This window comes from Tamandua tetradactyla, chromosome 13 (assembly GCF_023851605.1).
Source record: "Tamandua tetradactyla isolate mTamTet1 chromosome 13, mTamTet1.pri, whole genome shotgun sequence".
Taxonomy (NCBI): domain Eukaryota; kingdom Metazoa; phylum Chordata; class Mammalia; order Pilosa; family Myrmecophagidae; genus Tamandua; species Tamandua tetradactyla.
Genome location: NC_135339.1, coordinates 50,075,622 through 50,096,964, shown reverse-complemented (window position 1 = coordinate 50,096,964; position 21,343 = coordinate 50,075,622). Strand labels below are relative to the sequence as shown.

The 21,343-nt window shown below is 34.5% G+C and overlaps 1 protein-coding gene across 4 annotated transcripts in view; it reads right to left on the bottom strand.

The window, feature by feature from the left end:
- The window catches only part of KIF20B (kinesin family member 20B), a 145,534-nt gene that overhangs the window by 57,574 nt on the left and 66,617 nt on the right, over positions 1-21,343 (bottom strand). For all 4 annotated transcript variants that reach the window (XM_077125379.1, XM_077125382.1, XM_077125381.1 and 1 more), the window contains 3 exons: positions 15,480-16,707; positions 15,005-15,143; positions 411-530 (listed from right to left, as the gene is read on the bottom strand). In XM_077125379.1, coding sequence (XP_076981494.1) covers positions 411-530; positions 15,005-15,143; positions 15,480-16,707 — 1,487 coding nt within the window. The remainder of the gene's footprint in view (positions 1-410; positions 531-15,004; positions 15,144-15,479; positions 16,708-21,343) is intronic.

The following is a 21,343-nucleotide window of genomic DNA, read 5'->3' as shown; positions in this document are numbered from 1 at the left end:
CTTTTTTTTTTTAAACTATTTTAAATTTCCAGAAGACTTGCAAAGACTGCACAGAGATTTTCTGTAAACCTTCACTCAGACTAATGTTAATATTAGGGGTAAATCTGTCAAAAATCAAGAAATTGTCATAACTTCCATCCTGTTAAATACATACTTCAGACTTATTTGGATTTCATCAATATTTCTACTGAAGTCCTCTTTCTGTTCTGGTATCCAATCCAGGATAAATACTGCATTTATTCATGTCTCCTTCAAACTGTGATTTTCCTTGGTCTTTCCTTCCTATTAATGATCCATACAGTTTTGAAGAGTACTGGGCAGGTATTTCATAGAAACAGCCCTCAATTTGGGTATATCATGTTTTCTCACACTGAATTCACGTAAACCACCTTCAAAAACAAAGCCATTACCTTGAGTTGCTGAATTGTTCGCTGTTTCATATCTATTTCTTCAGAACATTGGATTTTCTTTTTCTCCAGTTCATTAATTTTAATCCTTAGTAATTTATCCTCATCACGCATTACAGATACCTACAAAGAAATGTTTATAAAATAAATATATTTTAAAAGAAAAAAACAATTGCTTTTTGTTATTTAAAATTCATGGCAGCTTGTTCAAATTATTAGAAAATTTCTTAATCTCTAATATGAGGATCAGATCTTTTTTATCTTATTTTAGGAATCTCAAAACTCTGTAAGTGCTCTCAATAAGAACCAACATAACACCCACATGTAACAGCAAAATCTTTATCATGGGAAATCAATAAGAGAAACTATTGGGTGAAAAACTGGCTCAAATTTACAGGTTTATGTAGTAATACGACCCAGTAATACAAGAAATACTTTAAAAGTCAATAATGGCACATAGGGAATAAGAATGTCACAATTATGAGATCAAAGGGTACCCAAATGAATGATAAATTGTTTGGTGTCACTGTTAACCTAATTCTAAAACTTGTTAGAGAAATCAAATGGCACAATAGACCAATATGCAACTCCTCAATTTCTCTCCTTACTCACCCCTAAATCTATATACATCTTTGTCTTTAATCCAGTTTCTATCAAACCAGTCCTCTACAACAATCTTCAATGTGTCTTACCAGAACTTTCAGGGGGAAGTTACATAACTAGCAGTAGTGCCCTGTCTTTTGTTCCTTTGTGGAGTTTGTCAGAACTCCATTTTCTTCCTCATTAAAGAGGAATATGAAGGAAATTAAAGAAAAGAAGTTTCTCCTTTCATAAGAAGCATGGTGATGCCATTATAATAGAAACTCCGAGTGGTATGGTTTCATCTGGATATGTTGTTTTGAAATATGGGGGCCCAGAAATAAAAATCATCCACATAAATTATATGGATATAAACTATTGGTCAATAATAAAGCTTATTTGTTACACAAAGATGGAGGTACATGATTGCCTCAGTTTCCATCCTGTTTCTACGACTTACTAGCTGATCACCCTGAGCAAGCTATATCTCTCAATGCCTGTTTGCTTATCCATAAAAAAGAAGTTAAAAATAGTGCCTACCCCCCAAAATAATCCAGAAACAAAAGAGCAATTATTGTATGGTCTCCTTTAGAAAATGTTTATAAGAAAACAGGGGCCTAGATTGTAAGCTCTTACAGCAGTCACATTTAGTTTGGAATGGTAATAACCATTTCTGGATTTTGACAGGCTGTTTTATATATGTATAGAGATAAGAATGAAGCCGATCAGGTTGGAATTAAAGAAGACATTGTCTATATTTTAGAACCTCACTAGTCTTTGAGACAAAAGGAAGAAAGGTTTATTTTTTCCAGAACCTAAATTTTCTATAGCACATAATCTACCTCAACCTGTGTGGACAGCTCATTTAAACAGTCAAAACACAGGGAGTCCATAATAAGAATGAGGGCCTTTAATCCTATATAGCTTAATGTAATGCCTGGATACAACCTAGAATATATTAAGTAGATAATCAAAAAGTATTGGTAAAGTCCCTTGAGGGATAGGAGAAAAAATATGGACGTATTAAACTTTACCATTGGGGAAACCCCTGATACTATGTCAAACTTTAAGTACAATCAAATCAATAGGCCATGCCCTTGATCTTGAGGCTTGCTCTTGTGACGCTTATGTATGTAGCGGAGAAGCTTAGCCTACCTATAGATATGCCTAAGAGTCATCTATGGAGGACCCCTTTTGTTGCTCAGATGTAGTCTCTCTCTCTCTAAGCCCAGCTCTGCAAGTGAAACCATTGCCCTCCCCACTATATGGGACATGATTTCCAGGAAAGTCTCCCTGGTGGCATGGTAGATGACTCCCAGAGATGAGCTTGTTGCTGGTATCCTGACCAAAAGGGGGAAAAGAAGTGTAACAAATAAGGTATCGGTGGCTGAGAGATACCTCAAGTAGAGTCAGAGGCTACTCTGGAGGTTACTTTTAAGCATGCTTCGTTTAGACATTGCTACCCATCATAACTTACCAAAACCATTCCTGCCAATACTAAAGAATACCTAGGGCATTATATAAGATTCTACAAAGGTTCCATGCACTAGGGTAACTTTCTAGAAACCCAAAACCTTCAGATGGGTCTCTGGACTTACTAAGACCTGAAATGCAGAGGGGCCAGCTTTTCCAGAACAAGTGATACTATTCAACATCCCATACTATTTTTTTTTTTTTTTTTTCATGGGGCAGGCACCGGGAATCGAACCCCGGGTCCTCTGGCATGGCAGGCAAGCATTCTTGCCTGCTAAGCCACCGTGGCCCGCCCCTATCCCATACTATTGACAGCCCCTTCCAACATGAAAAAGTTAGAATGGCCATAGCCCAAATACCCCTAAAGAGTGGGACAGAAAGATCAAAGGTGATGGTAGTTATATGGAGAACTTCAGTTTTAACAAATGAGTATGAGTACTAAATCAGTATATTAATATTTCTTTTAGTCTCTAATACCTCAGAGCAATTAGAAATGAAAACCTAAAATTGTGGAATTGTAACTCATACCAAACTCTGAGGTTTGTTCTACAAATAGCTGTTGCACTGTACTTTGAAATCTATTGCTTTTTTGTATATGTTATTTTTCACGAAAAAGAAAAAAGAGAAGGAGGAATATAATAGAGAAGATAGTATTTAACAAATAAATATAACTGCTGAGTCAATATATTGATATTTCTTTTGGTCTCCAATGTCTCGGAGCAGCTAGAAGAAAAAATGAAAAATCGTGGAACTGTAACCCACACCAAACTTTAAATTCTGTTGTATAACTACTTGTTAAAATGTACTTTGCAATTTGTCTTTTTGTATATATATTATTTTTCACAATAAAAAAAAATAGTGCCTATCCCCAAATTTGTGAGAATTAAATCACATAAAATCAGAACAGTAACTGGCTAAGAATAAGCTGTTGCAACAAATATCTTTAGCATTGACATTGCTATACATTGTTTATACTGAAAATTAGAAAATACCCTAAATATCCATCTTTAGAATAATGTTAGTCACCTGTACAAAAAACATTTCTTAAAAGAGATACCTCTTTAAGGAGTGATATGAAATGATCTCAAATATATAATAAATTAAAAAGCAGTATTTACATTTGATCCAATTTATAAACACAAAACATTAAGTATTTACAGTAGTTATTTATATATATATGTATTATAAAACACATAAAAAGGTCTAGAACAAATGAAACTTAACATATTTTACAAGAGGAAAATGAGATTGGGGAGAGGGCTTGCTCTTTTTAATCTGTGTGTGCATAAATATTTTATGTATGTATGTGTATCCTCATTTAAAAAATGTTTCATAAAAGGTATACAATTAAAAATTTTTAAGAGGAGAAGCTATTTCTTAAGAACTGAATAACTGAAGTCAATTACATGATGCTTATAATGCTTACTGATATGATGCACAAAAAAATTATTCTAGAATAGGAATCTTCTATAATCAAAGACTCTATCTATGAAATCACTCAATAGAAATCAACAATCTACATTAAAGTAACATAAATTAAAAACAATTAATATTTTTAAACATATCAGAAAAGACTAAGAAATGCATTTTCCCCTATTTTGTAGCAAAGTCAACAACAGCAGTGGATCAGATCACAGAAACAGGTGTTCAGAATCAAATTGCATAGGCCTAGTTCATATTTCATGAAATAGAAATGTAGAGAGTGCATGAAAGCCATATATGCAGCCTAAAATTTATTTCCTAATTGTTTTCTTAAGAATACCCCATGAAGAACAGGACTGATAATAGACATACATACCCAAAATTCCCTCTGGAAGACTGAGCTAAGTTTAAGGAATATAACCAAAGGCAATAAGGTGAACAGAACTAAGGATGGACTACAAGAGCTGCAGGAGTTTATATTATGAAGTATTTATTCCAATATACTATCACTTGGCAAGAACATATAAAGCTTTCAAGCTTGTCTACTATCATCCTACAGAAACTCTAGCTTTGATTCTGGGTTTTAAAAGCTTAAATCTCAAACTAAATTTATTTTATAAGCTCAGAATCTACATTAAATCTAAAGGTAAGGGTGCATGGGTAGTTCAGTAGTAGAATGCTTCCCTGCCATGCCAGAGACCCAGGTTTGATATCTGGCCCATGCACACACCCAAAAAAATACAAACTAAAAAAAAACTAAAGATCGGTCATTTGTGTACAATGGGGTGGGGTGGGTGGAAGGACTGGAGACTGAACTGGCCAAAATTACCTGCCAAGGGAACAATCCAAATCTGTATTACCACTAGTACTTTTCCAAATTATGCCCACTGCCAATAATTTGCTTACTTCACTAAGAATTTTTAACTGCTTACATATAGTTTAGGTCATTTTTATTGTCTTTTCATTTCTAATGTAATCTACCTTTGAAATATTTTTCATGTAACATGTGTGCTTAGAAACTTTCTTCATGTATAATTATCAGAAGCAACATAAATTATGCATGTTATCTATAGCAGTAATGTTTTGATTTTTTTCCCTTTAATGAAAAGCTTTATTATAGAACTCAATAAATGCAAGCAGTAGTTTTAAAAAATTGTAAAGTCAATACCTAAGATAACCAAGGTACATAATAAATATTTCTGATGTATTTCCTTGCAGTTTATATTGCTATGCAAATTGTTCACATAGCTTTAATCCTACCATATAAAAAAATGGGTTCAGCTTCTATTACTTCACATTATAAGCATTTTCCCATATTATCATTAAAACTTAGTACTTACAGCCCTGCTTTTTAAAAGGAAAGAAAAAAATTTCAGAATCGTAATTTATATGAAGGTAGGAAAGAGAAAAGAATTTGGGTGGAACCTGTAAGCAATTGTTGTTCTGTATTTAACATGAAGTAAAAAAATTTTTTAAACTGTTCTAACCGTTATAGAAGGTCTAAGTATAATATCAAGCAGTCATAACAGAACAATAATGATATAAAAGTCAAAATTGGCTCCAAGGCAAAAATGGACCATAGTAAAAAATCAAGAAAAACAATATTTGGGGGAGGGTGAGATTTCTGCAATTCATAGCCCCAAAAGGGTAATTTCCTTAATGAGTAATGAGCACCTGTAAAGTACTAAAAAGAAAAATAACACTCAAAAGAAAAGGTAAAGGAAATGAACAGACAGTTCACCAAGAAAAAAACACAAATGACTCTTACAACAAGATGCTTCCTCATAATTTGAAAAATGCATACAGTAAGATACATTATTTACCACTCAAATTGGTAAAGATCAAAAAAGTATTATAAATATACTACTTTGTGGATGAGAATGAAGAAAAAGTTACTCTTCTGTTTTCATATGTTGTTTACATGTAAACTGGCATAATCTCTAGAAACAGCAATAAACATCAATATTTTACAGATGTACAAACCAGTTATCCATCAATTCCACTTCTAGGAATCTAAACCACAGAAAAACTTGGAAATGTTCAAAATGATGCTGCTATATCATTTGTTCCAGCAGAAGACTGGAAACTATCCCAAATGTCCAACAAAAAGGGACCAATTTAATAAGTTATAATAAATCCATTATCTTAGAGTCACAGAAAAGAATTTAGAAGCTCTTAATATATTGATGTGGAATGGCAGTCAAGATATACTATTAAGTGAAAAAGAAGCAAGGTACAGAACAGTGTTTATAGAATGCTTTCTTCCTTTTTTAGTAAGGGAGAGAAAGAAGGAAAGACAGAGACAGAAGTAATTGGTAACATCTGATGCCTTTGGAGGAAACTTTGGTGACTGGTAGGGATAGGAGGGAGTTTTATCCAACTGTATATACTTTTGTACCTTTCAAATTTGGAATCATATAGTTATATTTCTGTTGGGGACCAGAAGCAGGCCGCTGACTATTGGCAAAGCCACGTCAGAATAACCTTGGAGGCATGGCCCCTTGGCCTCCTGTGAAATGAGGTTCAGCCCGTATGCACCTTATCTAATCTGGCCTTACTGTGAGAGAGTTCTACCTCTGCAGTTTCAAGCAGGTTAGTCAATGCTCACTCTGCTCTCAAGGATGCTGACTCTGGAGTCTAAAGAGAGCTGTACAGAAAACATTCTGATAAGTAATAAACGGTTCCTGGGACAAGAACTGTGAGCCAAACTTTGTAGCTTTGCAGGCATGACAAATATTAAAAATAATCTTGCTTTGTTATACTCTCTAAAGCACTTTCCATGTAATAGCACAATAAATATGTGGATGTCAGTTTATTCAGTACCCTTGCTCCTGATGAGCTTGAGTCCCCTGACCCCACTTAACTAACTTCTTGTGTCTGTCGTTTCTTATCCTGCATGGCGCCCCTTCTTCTCCCCTGTTTCCTAGGGAAATCCCGACATATTTCCTATTTAAAAATTAAATTATAGGGGTGGATGGAGTGATCACCCAGTTGGGTACGGGAATGGCTGCTAGGAGTTGCGGTGTCTAGCAGGCCTACTAGCGCTGCAGATCAGCAGATCCCCCACATGCTTGTCAGCTACCTGGTCCCCCAGCAGAAACCCACTGGCTGGCTGGCCCTGCCGAAGCAGCCTCCTGCTCAGGTCATAGACCCCGAGTTACTCTGGCCAGGAGATGCAGGACTGAGGGAGGAGGAGACTCTAGCATGCCATTTGCTGGCCAGGCCTGTCTAGGAGTTCAGCTTGGGTCTCCTGCATGTTAGTCAGCCATTCTGCCACTGGAGTACCAGTGCACTCTGGCCTACCTTATAATAGACTCTTAAGGTGAACTGTATCCCCTACATGAGATCTGGACCTTGATTTAGGAGAGAATAACTGACAAAGCATAAAAGGAAACATTCAGCAAAAACTAAGGAAATATAAAACTTTAGAAGAGTGAAGGAAACAAACTTGCATAATAACCATATCAAGATAATCAAAAGTCCTGAACACAACAGAAAAAACAAAGCACACGACGATCCAAGTAGAAATGGCCCAGCCAAATGACCAAATCAAAATTCCAGAGAGGACACAGAATACGGACCAACTACTCAAGGATATTTATAAAGAAATAAAGGATATCAGGACGACACTAGAAGAGCATAAAGAAGAATTCAGCAGGTTAAATAGAAAAATGACAGATCTCACAAAAATGAAAGACAGAGTAGGCCAAATAAAAAATATACTGGAGATACACAATAGCAGATATGAGGAAGAAGAAGGAAGAATAAGTGAGCTAGAAGATAAAACAACAGAACTAGAGCACACAAAAGAACAAATGGCAAGAAAGATGGAAAAAATGCAACTGGATCTTCGGGAAATGATGGACATAACCGGCACAAAAATATAAGAATTATATATAATTATAAGAATTATTGGTGTCCCAGAATAAGAGAAGAGTAAAGGGTTGGGAAAGTTAGTTGAAGATATAATTGGAGAAAACTTCCAAACCCTTATAAAAGACACGAATATGTACATCAAAGAAGCCCAGCAAACTTCTATTTATTATAATAAATATTATATAAAAATAAATATTCTATTTATTATCCAAGTAGAATAAATCTGAACAAGCCCACTCCAAGACACACAGTATTCAGCCGGTTAGTGTTGAAGAGAAACAGAAAGTTCTGAAAGCAGTACAAGAAAAGCAATCTACTACATTCAAGAGAAAACACATATGACTGACTTCAGACTACTCAACAGGCACCACAGAAGCAAGAAAGCAGTGGTACGAAATTTTTAAGATCCTAAATGAGAAAGGTTTTCAACCACAAATTCTTTATCCAACCAAGTTATCCTTCAAAATTGAGGGAGAGATTAAAATCTTCAAAGATAAAGATTGAGAGAACTAGTCAATAAGAGACCAGTCGTACAGGAAATACTAAAGGGAGCCCTGTAAGCTGATAAAAAAAGACAGGAGAGGGAGGTCTGCAGGGGGGGGCACGGAATAGAAGAATATGGGTAAAGGTAATTTAAAGGAAAACAGAGAGAAGGAAAATACACAGATCTGACAAATAAAAATTAAAGGACAAGATAGCAGAATCAAGAACTGCTTTTACAGTAATTACTTTGAACGTTAATGGACTAAATTCACCAATTAAAAAATACAGACTAACAGAATGGATCAAAAAACATAATCCATCTATCTGCTGTTTACAAAGATGCATCTTGGACTCAAGGACATGTATTGAAAGTGAAAGGATGGACAAAGATCATCTATGCAAGCTGTAACCAAAAGAAAGCAAGAGTAGCTATACTATTATCAGACAAAACAGGCTTTAAATGTTAAGACTTCATAAGAGACAAAGAAGGACACTACATTTTAAAAAAAGGGACAATTCACCAAGAAGAAATAACAGTCATAAACATATATGCTGTAGATAGAACAACCACACAGAGGATCAACAAGGAAATGGAGAGAACCTAAACAATAAGATAAATGAATTAGACCTAATGGACATATATAGATCATTCCATCCCAAAACACCAGGATACACATTTTTCACTAGTGTACCTGGAATGTTCTCCAGGATAGATCAAATACCGGGACAAAAACTGAGTATAAATTTAGTAAGATTGAAATTATCCAAAGCACTTTCTCTGATCACAACAGAATAAAGTTGGAAATTAATAATCACCAAAGAAGCAGAGCTTTCATAACCACATGGAGATTAAACAACACACTCTTAAATAATCAGTGGGTCAAGGAAGAAATTGATAGAGAAATCAGTAAATATCTGGAGACAAATAATAATGAGAATACAGCATATCAAAACTTATGTGATGTGGCAAAGGCAGTGCTGAGAGGGAAATTTATTGCCCTAAATACCTATATTAAAAAACACATATGAGCAAAACTTGAGGATTTAACTGCTTACCTGGAGAATTTAGAGAAAGAACAGCAAACTAACCCCAAAGCAAATAAAAGAAGAGAAATAATAAAGATTAAAACAGAAATAAACATCCTGAAGAACAATAAAACAATAGAAACTATCAACAAAACCAGAAGTTGGTTCTTTGGGAAAGTTAATAATATTGATGGTCTCCTACAGTGAAACTATCTGTATGATACTGTAATGATGGATACATAACATTTTGCATATGTCAAAATGCACAGAACTGTACAACACAATCAATGAACCCTAATGTAAATTATGGGCTTTAGTTAATAAATATGTATCAGTATTGATTCATCAGTTAGAACAAATGTACCACACTAATGCAAGATATTAATAATAGAGAAAGTGTGTGGGGTAGGAGGAGGGAGGAGGTGGAAGTACAGAACCCCCTTCAGCATAATTTTACTGTAAACCTAAAACTACACTAAAAATAAAGTCTATCAAAAAACAAAACAAAAGAAGAAAAGAGAGAGGACACAAATAAAATTAGAAATGAGAGGGGGTTGTTACCACAGATCATGCAGAAATTTAAAAAATCATAAGAGAATATTATGAACAACTATATGCCAACAAACTAGATAACTTAGATGAAATGGACAAATTCCTAGAAACACATGAATTACCTATTCTATTTGAGAAGAAATAGAAGATCTCAACAAACCAATTACAAGTATAGAGATCCAATTAGTCATCAAAAATCTTCAAACAAAAAATAAGCCCAGGACCTCATGGCTTCACAGGAAAATTTTATCAAACTCTTCAAAAAGAACTGACACCAATCCTGTTCAAACTCTTCCAAAAAATTAAAGAAAAAGGAACACTACCTAACTCATTTTATGAAGCTAATACCAAAATCAGATAAAGATGATACAAGAAAACTACAGACCAATCTCCCTAATGACCATGGATATGAAAATTCTTAACAAAATACCAGCAAATCATATCCAGTGCCACATTAAAAGAATTATACATCATGATCAAGTGGGATTCATACCAGGAATGCAAGGGTGGTTCAACATAGGAAAATCAATCAACATAATACAGCACTTTCACAAATCGAAAGGGAAAAATCACATGATCATATCAATTGTTGCCGAAAAAGTATTTAACAAAATCCAGCATCCTTTCTTGATAAAAACATTTCAAAAGCTAGGCACTGACGGAAACTTTCTCAATATCATAAAGGGCAATGTGGTAGTTAGATTCAGTTGTCAACTTGCCCAGGTGAGGGCACCTAGTTCTGCTGCTGTGGACATGAGCCAGTGGTATGTGAACCTCATCTGTTGCTCACAACATCTGCAGTCAGCTAGGAGGCATGCCTGCTGCAATGAATGATGTTTGACTTAATTGGATGGTGCTTAAATAAGCCCAAGCAGCTCTGCATACCTCATTTCAGCACTTGCAGCTCAGCCCAGGCCTTTGCAGATGCAAAAAGGAATCACCCAGGAAAAGTTGTTGACCTGGAGAGGCCAGCAGAGATTACCCTGAGCCTTCCCATGTAAGAAAGAACATCAGATGAAAGTTAGCTGCCTTTCCTCTGAAGAACTAATGAAATAAATCCCCTTGTATTAAAAGGCAAACTCTCTGGTGTATTGCATTCTGGCAGCTAGCAAACTAGAACACGCATATATGAAAAACCCATAGCCACCATCATAAGAAACTGAAAGCATTTCCCTTAAGACTGGGGATGAGACAAGGATGCCCATTGTTATCACTGTTATTCAACACTGCATTAGAAGTACTTGCTGGAGCAATGAGACAGGAGAAAGAAATAAAAGGCATCCAAATAGGAAGAGAAGGAATAAAATTTTCATTATTTGTAGATAACATGATCCTATACTTAGAAAATGCTGATAAATCTACAGTCAAACTACCTGAGCTAATAAACAAATTCAGCAAAGTGGCAGGATACAAGATTAGTGTACAAAAATCAGTAATGTTTCTATACCCAAGTAATGACCTATCTGAGGTGACAACCATCCAATTAAGTCAAACAACATTCATTGCAGCAGGCATGCCTCCTAGCTGACTGCAGATGTAATGAGCAACAGATGAGGTTCACATACCACTGGCTCATGTCTACAGCAGCAGAACTAGGTGCCTTCACCTAGGCAAGTTGACAACTGAATCTAAGGAAAAAATTCCATTCAGAACAGCAACCAGTAGAATTAGGTATTTAGAAATAAGCTTATCCAGGGATGCCAAGGACTTATACAAAGAAAATTACAAAAAATTGCTAAAAGAAAAGGTAGCCTAAATAGATGGAAAGGAAGACGCACATGGATAAGATTGAATATCATCAAGATGTGAATTCTACCGAAACTGATTTACAGATTAAAAGCAATACCAATAAAAACCCTAACAACCTATTTTAAAGGCTTAGAAAAACTGGTTATCAAATTTATATTGACGGGAAAGAGACCTCGAATAGCAAAAGATACCCTAAAAAAAGAAGAGCAGGACAGACCACGGTGGCTCAGCCTGTGTGAGTTCTTGCCTGCCATGTCAGAGACCCGGGTTCAATTCCTCGTGCTTGCCCATGCAAAAACAAAAACAAAAACAAAAAAAAAGAAGAGGAAACTAGGAGGTCTATCACTTCCTGACTTTAAGGCTTAATATAAAGCCACAGTCGTCAAAATAGCATGGCACTGGCACAAAAACAGAAGGACTGACCAGTGGAATAGAATCAATACAGAGATTGACCACCAAATTTCAAATCCAGTGAATTTGGACAGAATTTTTCAGTAAATGGGCATGGGAGAACTGGATTTCAATAGCCAAAAGAATGAAAAAGGACCCCTACTTTACACCCTACACAAAAATTAATTCAAAATGGATCAAAGACCTAAATGTAAGAGTCACTACCATAAAACTTGAAAAAAATGTAAGGAAACATCTTCAAGATCTAGTAACAGGAGGTAGCTTCTTAAACTTTACACATAAAGCACAAGTCGTGAAAGGAAAAATAGACAAATGGGAACTCCTGAAGATCAAGAGCTCCAGTGCCTCAAAGGGCTTTGTTAAAAAGGTGAAGAGGCAGCCAATTCAATGGGAGAAAATATTCAGAAACCACATATTGGATAAAGGCTTGATATCCTGTGTACATAAAGAAATTATACAGCTAACCAACCAAAAAACAAACAACCCAATTATAAAATGGGCAGAGGAAATGAACAGGCACTTTTCTGAAGAGCAAACAGATGGCTAAAAAGCCCATGAATAGCTGCTCATCTTCATTGGCTATAAGAAAAATGCAAATTATGACGATAATGAGATATCACCTCACACCTATAAGAATAGCTGCTATTAAACAAACAGGAAACTATAAATGTTGGAGAGGATGTGGAGAAATTGGAACACTTATTCACTGTTGGTAGGAATGTAAAATGGTTCAGCTGCTGTAGAAATCAGCTTGGCGATTCCTCAAAAAACTAAATACTGAGTTGCCCTATGACGCAGCAATACCAATACTCAGTATATACCTAGAAGATTTGAGGGCAGTGACACAAATAGACATTTGCACATCGATGTTCACAGCGGCACTATTCACAATTGCCTAGAGATGGAAACAATCTAGGTGCCCACCAACAGATGAGTGGATAAACAAAAAGTGATATATATATATATATACACGATGGAATATTATGCAGCATTTAGACAAAATGATCTCCTAAAACATGTGACAACAAGGGTGAACCTTGAGGACATAACGCTGAGTGAAGTAAGACAGACACAAAAGGGACAGATATTGTATGATTCCATTATTGTGACTGATAAAGCCGCCAGTGTTTTGGAGAAGGTAGAAGGAAAAATCTGAGTTGAGGGCATGGTAGTCCCTGACAAACTCTGGGAACTGCTCTGTAGCTGCTTGCTGAAGTGTGCTTTTAAAATTATTGCTTTTTTTCTTTCTTTTCCTTGTATATATATCTTATATTTTACAACTAAAAAAACAATTTAAAAAAAAGTACTATAGGCAGTTACAGTAATATTAGACAAAATAAATTCCTGAAATAAAAATTTGAAAATATTTATAACATAGCTCACTACTATAGCAAAGTTGATATTTGTAATAACTTTTTACTTGATATTTTGAGAACACACACAGTTTTGATAGTTAATCAAATGGTTTTTAAGATACTGTTTAACATTTAGAATTCAAATAACTCTCATATCTGTACTTATGGATTTTTTCCTTCTGTAATACGAATAGGCTTTATGGTGATTACTTAGATTTATTTTAATTTGCCTATGGATAAATTAAGATATCCATTTCAAGGGGTTAAGATTTCCATTGTTAAAACATCTGTATCTGTACCTTCATATTTCCTGAAATAAGGAAAATATTTAGTAACATAGGTCATTACATAGTTTGCTAGTTTGAAATGATGTATGTACCCTAGAAAAGCCTTGTTTTAATCCTAATCCCATTTTGTAAAGGCAACCGTTCCTTCTAATCCCAATTCCAGTACTGTATGTTTAAAACTGTAATTAGATCTTCTCCCCGGAGATGTGATTTAATCAAGTGGTTGTTAAACTGGATTAGGCAGAGGCGTGTCTCCACCCATTTGGGTAGGTCTTGATTAGTTTCTGAAGTCCTATAAGAGAGGAAACATTTTGGAGAATGAGAGCAATTCAGAGAGAGCAGAGCAGAAAGACATAGCCATGAGAAGCAGAATCCACCAGCCAGCAACCTTTGGAGATAAAGAAGGAAAAGGCCTCCCACGGAGCCTCACGAAACAGGAAACCAGGAGAAGCTAGCAGATGACGCCATGTGCCCTTCCAGATGAGAGAGAACCCTATGTTCGCCATGTGCCCTTCCACTCCAGAGAGAAACCGTGAACTTCATCAGCCTTCTTGAACCAAGGTATCTTTCCCTGAATGCCTTGATGAGACATTTCTATAGACTTCCTTTAATTGGGATATTTTCTTGGCCTTAGAATTGTAAACTAACAACTTATTAAATTCCCGTTTTTAAAAGCCATCCTGTTTCTGGTACATTGCATTCCAGCAGCTAGCAAACTAGAATACAGCAATGCAGATATCTGTAAGAACTTTCTACTTAATATTTTGAGAACATTCAGTTTTGACAGCTGATTAAATTTTATCTAAGTTAGTGCTTAATACTTAGAATTTAAGAACTTTGCTATCTGGATATGTAGATTTTTCCTTGCCTCAATTTTAAACTGGTTTATGAAACTTACTGTACAAACACAGGATTTACAATGATTATATGGATACTTTAGTTAAATATGCCTACGGTTAAGCTAACTAAGATATCAATTTCTGGTGGTTCTAAGTGTATTATTTGTTTTCTTAAAAAAATTTTAAAAATTTAAATTATGGTATAAATTTGTTATATTCAAATTGTATAGATACTATCTGCAAACAAAAGCTGCCTTTTACTTTTTTGTGGGGGATCTGAATTTGGTAGTCCTTAAAAGAAAAAGAAAAAAGAAAAAGATTCTAATCTTATAAGGCATTTTCCCCCCTCAATTTTGGACATTCTTCAGTTTGTTTAAGCTGGCTAAATTTTCTTCTGTGAAATATTTGTTCTCATCATTTTAAGAAAAATTATGAAGTTGACAAGAGTTTTTTCAAAATCCTATGACTAGTGTCTAAGCTTGAGAAATAAGAAAAACCATCATCATCATCATGAAATTTGCCCCACAACTTTCAAAATAATCTACCTCTTTCTGTACTTGCTCAATCTGCTTTTTGGCATCAGTCAGTTTCTCTTTCAGCTCAGCATAATCCTCTTCCTTCCTCTGAAGATCTATTTTCAGATTCTGGATAACAGCAGAGCTTGTAGAGAGCTCTTCTTTCAATCTAAGAAAACACAAATCACTTTTCTATAGTAATACACCACTAATCATCTAGAATCATACATTTAAACTGGTAATGGTCTTTATAAAATTACATCTTTTCACAAATTCGCATATCTAAATCATGACTGGGATGAGTATACCCTTCAGTTATCATTTCATGTGATTTTATAGACCTTTCAGGTTCTCAAAGGTTTTAGATTCAAAGGTTTATATCAAAGTACAACTCTTTACTCACTGTATATGTTATACTTTGCCAGATTAAATTATGTTCATCTAACTGTTCAAAAGCTACATAGTAAAATGAATGATATGCGTATTTTAATATTATTTAGCTTACTTTTCTGTTTCTCGTCTGTTGGCTTCATTTTCTTCTTCCTTTAACTGAAGTGACTGCTTCATATCTTGCACATTATTTATTAACTGCGTAATTTCTTTTTTCAACTCAACTTCCCTTTCACTTAAATCCTTGTTGTTTTTTAAAGAATCCTGAAGATTTGCTTGAAATTCCTTCAGACTGCTTTCCAGCTCTAAGATGACAGACTCCTTTTCCAAAATTTTTTGTTCTAACTTGACGAAGTGGTTATATTTGTCTTTCTGGGTCTCTAAGATTTTTTCAAGTTCCCTTATCTTTGTCTTATAGCACATAACATCTTGTGTAAGTTCCGAAAGTGCTCTCTTTCCGTCAACTACATGCCGTACCTCAGCATTAAGACTAATATTTTTTTCTTGCAATTCTTCTTTCAGCTGCTGTATTAGTCTTTCTTTTTCTTTTAGTAGGTCATCTTGATTCTTATTTTCTCTCTCGCTCGTTTTTAGTTTAGCATTTTCATCTTTGAAGCTCTCCACTTCTGCTTGTAACTTTTCAATCTGCTGCTCCATTTCCTGGATCTGATTACTTTTCTTGGAGGAGGTCTTCACAATCTCCTTACATTCTTGCCAAATTGCTTCAATACTAGAGTGGAAAGAACATTCCCTATTGAGTTCTTGAGTACAAGATTTTTTAACCTGTTTACTTATCAAATAATCATTACCTAAAAGGTCTAACTGTGTATTTGGCAAATTCTCCTCCTGAGAACCATTTGACAAATCCTTGAGATTGAGTAAATCTATATTTGAGATCTGAGAAGCTGAATCAAACATACGTAGTTCATCTATTTTTGTATGCATTAATTTTATTTGTGAGACACTATTTACAATGTTTCTTCTAGCAGTTTCTATCTCCTTTGACAGTTCCATAATCTTTTCTTCTTGTTCTTGATTTATACCTTTCTGCACATTTAATTCAGAAATTGCATTGTCATAATTTAATTGAATTTGTTGGACCTCTGTAATTAAAGTAAAAATCTTTTTTTCAGAAGAAGAAAGTTCCTGTCGCAAACTAACAATGTGTTCATTTAATTCTGCTATTTTCTTCTTTAGTTCATTTTCAACTGTGACTACATGTGTTTTCAGCTCTTCATTATTTTCTCGTAAAATGCTAATATTTTCCTCTTCTGAAATACTTTGTTGCATTTTTTCACTTTTCTTTTGGTCTTCATAGACAGCAGGGCTAACATGTATAGGTCCTTTAAAAATAAGAAAATTTTATTAATCTGGCAAACCCCAATAAAACAAAACAATTACCATATAAGCCAATATCCAAATATATAAAACAGTAAACTTTTAATGAAAAACAGAAATATGGTGCTGGGTTAAAAACAAGTTGAAAACATGTGGTTATAAGCCCAGTTATGTAAAAAGTATAGTAGCATAAGTCAATACTTAATATGCAGATAAAGGGAGAGAGAGTTAGCAAAGTACAACAAAATGATGATCGCTTGTTCTGAGTATGGTTATCAGCTGTTTCTAATTTCCTCTTAAACTTTCAGTATTATTTAAATTTTCTACCATAGACTTTTATTATCATTATAAGATGGGAGAAAGGGGCATGGAAAAAATAATGACACACCCTAGGCAGACATTTCATATCCTAAAGAACATTTTTTAAAGTGCAATGATAATGTGGATTATTCTAAATTAGTGATCTGCAAACTGAGTACCTAAATTTTCATAGTGAAAACTTGGGGAAAATAGTTCAAATTTTAGGAAGTCATATAATGTAGTATTTAAAATTACGGACTTTAGAATCAGATTGCCAAAATTTAAAACCTGGTTTTAGGGCGGGCCACAGTGGCTCAGCAGGCAGAGTTCTCGCCTGCCATGCCGGAGACCCAGGTTTGATTCCTGGTGCCTGCCCATGCCAAGGAAAAAAAAAAAACGATTAAGACCTGGTTTTATCTTTCACTAGCTGGGTAACTGCCAATAAACTGTTTCATCCTCTCTGACTTTTCTCAAATGCAAAATGGAAACAATACTACAACCTATCTCAGAGCTATTGTAAAGATCAAGATAGTAAATGAGCCTACAACATTGTTTTTTGGTCCGCTATTAATAGAATCTGAAAAACTGTACATGAATAAAAGTTTGCCTTTTTCAAATGCAATGTTTGCATTTCTAGAATAAGGACATTTTTACACGCCATATTTACCCTACAGGATATTATTAAGAGGCTCAAATGTCTAATGTATGTTGAAATGCTTTTTAAATGTCACATAAATACAAGAACTTTTAGCACAGAGTAGATGCTTATTTCATTCATTTTTACTAATTAATTCACCCTGTGTAACGGCAGGATAAATTATGAACCTTTAAGCTTTTCTCATAGATTTTATTATTACATCTTGAAACATAATCCTCATTCCTCTTGACATACAAAAGTATTTATATATATATATATATATATATCTTTTTATGTTTTCATGTAATTTCCATTACTGTAATAGGGCCTGATGAGCATCACATAATCTAGGAAATTTACTTCAAAACATGCATGAATTGGACTTTTGTTTCTCTTCCACTTCTTGGTTTGATGGGCACACTTCTTATTTCAGTTTACTGTGGATTTTCTATGTAACATTGCTCTGATACAATTGACTCCGTATGTCCTTTTAACTTCACTCCCTCACTGACTGTTTCCCTGTTGATTTCTCCTATATGTGGTGATCCTCATTAGGTACATAAGAAACAAATTCTTCATTCTTAAAGGTCCCAGATATAACAGGAAATACAAGGAGTACTAATTCACAAGAGCATAAGTTATAAGGGAAGGTTGGCTTGAAATCCTCCTCTTTAAGAAACCTAGTACATTTGTTGGTATCTGGCCAATTAATCTAAAAAGGGTTTTTTTTTAAGAGTTCTTTTCTTTTAAATTGCCCCCCCCCATATCATCCTATGCATCATAACCTTTTGTGATGTCTTACTGAAAAAAAAAAAGTTTCTCTCTCATCTCTCTGACAGTAGGCTCTCTTTGTGTCTTATTTTTATATACTTTGAACAATAAATCTAAATGGTATTTTTAAAAACTTAGATTTCCACATGATGTTTTCTTTTCTATCTCTAAGATATATCACAGAAAAATAAATAATTAATCTTTGTAAATATAATTTTTGCAATCAATAACCTATTTTGGTTCCAGATAGGTGCAAATTCATAATCTGACAAGCCCCATCTATACTAACTTGATTACTGTAGTGTGTTTCTATGTTAAAATATTAAGGTCTTCTATTCTTTTTTACAACAGTGATTCTCAAATTTTATTGGGCAGAAGAAATCACCCAGGGAGCTTATCAAAACACATATTCTTGAGAATCACCCAAAAAAGATACTGATTTGGTAAGGCTGAGATGCATTGTACATAAAATACTTAGAGAAATACCACTCTAGGCACTTGTTTTTTTTAATAATATATTTTATTTAACCCAATATATCCAAAATATTTAGCATGTATTCTAATGTAAAAATATTGAGACATTTCACATTCTATTTTTCCATACTAAGGTCAATAAAATCCAAGTGTACTGTATACTTACAGTACAAATCATTTCATACTAGACACATCAAGTGTTCATATGTAGCTAGTGGCTACTATACATAATATATATATATGCACACTTAAAGTCTTTTCTGCCTACTGACTTTTTTCTGCCACAGTCCTTTATTTTGAACTCTCAAGAGCAGATACAGAATTCATAATCTTTCATATTTTCACAGATAGTACAATGCTTATGTACTATTTAACATCCCTACTGAGGTCTGGGGGAGCATTCCACAATCAAGCAAACAAATATTTCTCTGCGCACTTACTGTTGAAAATTTCTGGAAGAAGTTGACAGCCACCTCTAGATTACATTGTAATCTAAAGTTAGCAGTTTATTTTATTACAAAGCCTCTAACTGGCAGCCCTGTTACATGTAATTGTTTCATAAGAGTTAAACATTGAACTCTTGTAGGTAAGAAATTCAAGCCCGTAAGTTGTTTCCATGTCTCTGGAAGGCTCTTGTGTATCCTAGCTGAGAGCTGGTAATAGCCAGGGAGATGCACAGATAACAGATTTGTTCAATGAAATTTTTTAAAGATAAAAACCTACTGCAAGCTGTCATACTATATACAACTAAGTTTTTTCTTTCTATATACTAACCACAGTTAAACTGTGACAAAACAAAGGAGAAGCCTAAGAATTTATAAAAGATCTTTCAGTACTATTATATAATATGGGAAAAAAAACCTACATAACTGTTCTCAAAATTTTTAAACCCTAGATCCCTCTTGATAAATTAAAATCCCCTAGCAAATGACTGAGATTCACCATCAAGGGATTGAGAAAACCTTCTCGACCAAAAGGGGGAAGAGCGAAATGAGACAAAATAAAGTGTCAATGGCTGAGAGATTCCAAACAGAGTCAAGAGGTTATCCTGGAAGTTATTCTTACGCATTAAATAGATAGCACTTTGTTAGTCAAGATGTAATGGAGAGGCTGGAGGGAACTGCCTGAAAATGTAGAGCTGTGTTCCAGTAGCCATGTTTCTTGAAGATGACTGTATAAAGACATAGCTTTCACAATGTGACTGTGTGATTGTGAAAACCTTGTGTCTGAAGCTCCTTTTATCTACCTTATCAACAGACGAGTAAAACAAATGGAATAAAAATAAATAATAAAGGGAACAAATGTTAAAATAAATTTAGACTGAAATGCTAGTGATCAATGATAGGGAGGGGTAAGGGGTATGGTATCTATGAATTTTTTTGTTGTCTTTTTATTTCTTTTTCTGAATTGATGCAAATGTTCTAAGAAATGATCACGATGATGAATCTGCAACTATGTGATGATATGAATTACTGATTATATATGTAGAACAGAATGATCACAATAAAAAAAAATTTTTTTAATTTAAAAATCCCCTAGTCCTCTCAAGACACTGATCTGCTTCCAATGGGAGCATGCTCCCAACCAAGAATCATCTGGAAACTTACCTCCCCACCTCATCCAAGAATTTATCCAGTTTTACTTTTATAGTAGTATGTATGAAAAACAAGCTTTATTTTTAAGTTTCTGTTTATTAAATACAATTCATACCTTTTCCTACACCCAACTGTATAAATGCTGTTGGGAAACAGTAATTGTGTAATCCCATTATGGGATCTCAAGCCTCTCTCTTTAATATTGACTAATTTAAGAACTCGTTGGACAAAGCTATCTTACCTACAACTAATATTGTCTCTCTAGTCTCAAAGGCAAGGAAGAAAAATATGGCATTACTGTTGCTATATGGTCTCACATTCTTAAAAGCTGCTGAGTTTATTTTTGAAGATTTTAATGTTTGTTTACATTTTCCTAATTTAGTGCCTCAAGATTCTCAGTTTATTCAAAGTTTTCAGCTACTATGGAATTTTTTAATTATTTGCCTTTGTTTACTTCTACAACAAATTTGTTCACTTACTCTTAGGGATTTTTTTTTTTTTAAGATCTTTAACCTTGTGCCAGTTTGAATCTGTGGTGGAACCCAGAAAAGCCATGTCCTTTAATCCTCATTCAATATTGCTGGCTGGGAGCATTTTGATTGTTCCCATGGAGATGAGACCCATCCAATTATGGGTGGTAACTTTTGATCAGATAGCTTCAATGGAGTTGTCACGCTACTCATTAATCCTTTAAAAAAGGAAACACTTTGGAGAGAGTCCCTTTTTTGTAGAACCACGAGAAAGTCAGCAGACACCATTATGCTCACCATGTATCCTTCTAGCTGAGAGAAATGTTGAATGTCATCGGCCCTCTTGAACCAAGGTATATTCCTCTGGATGCCTTAGCTTGGACATTTCTATAGA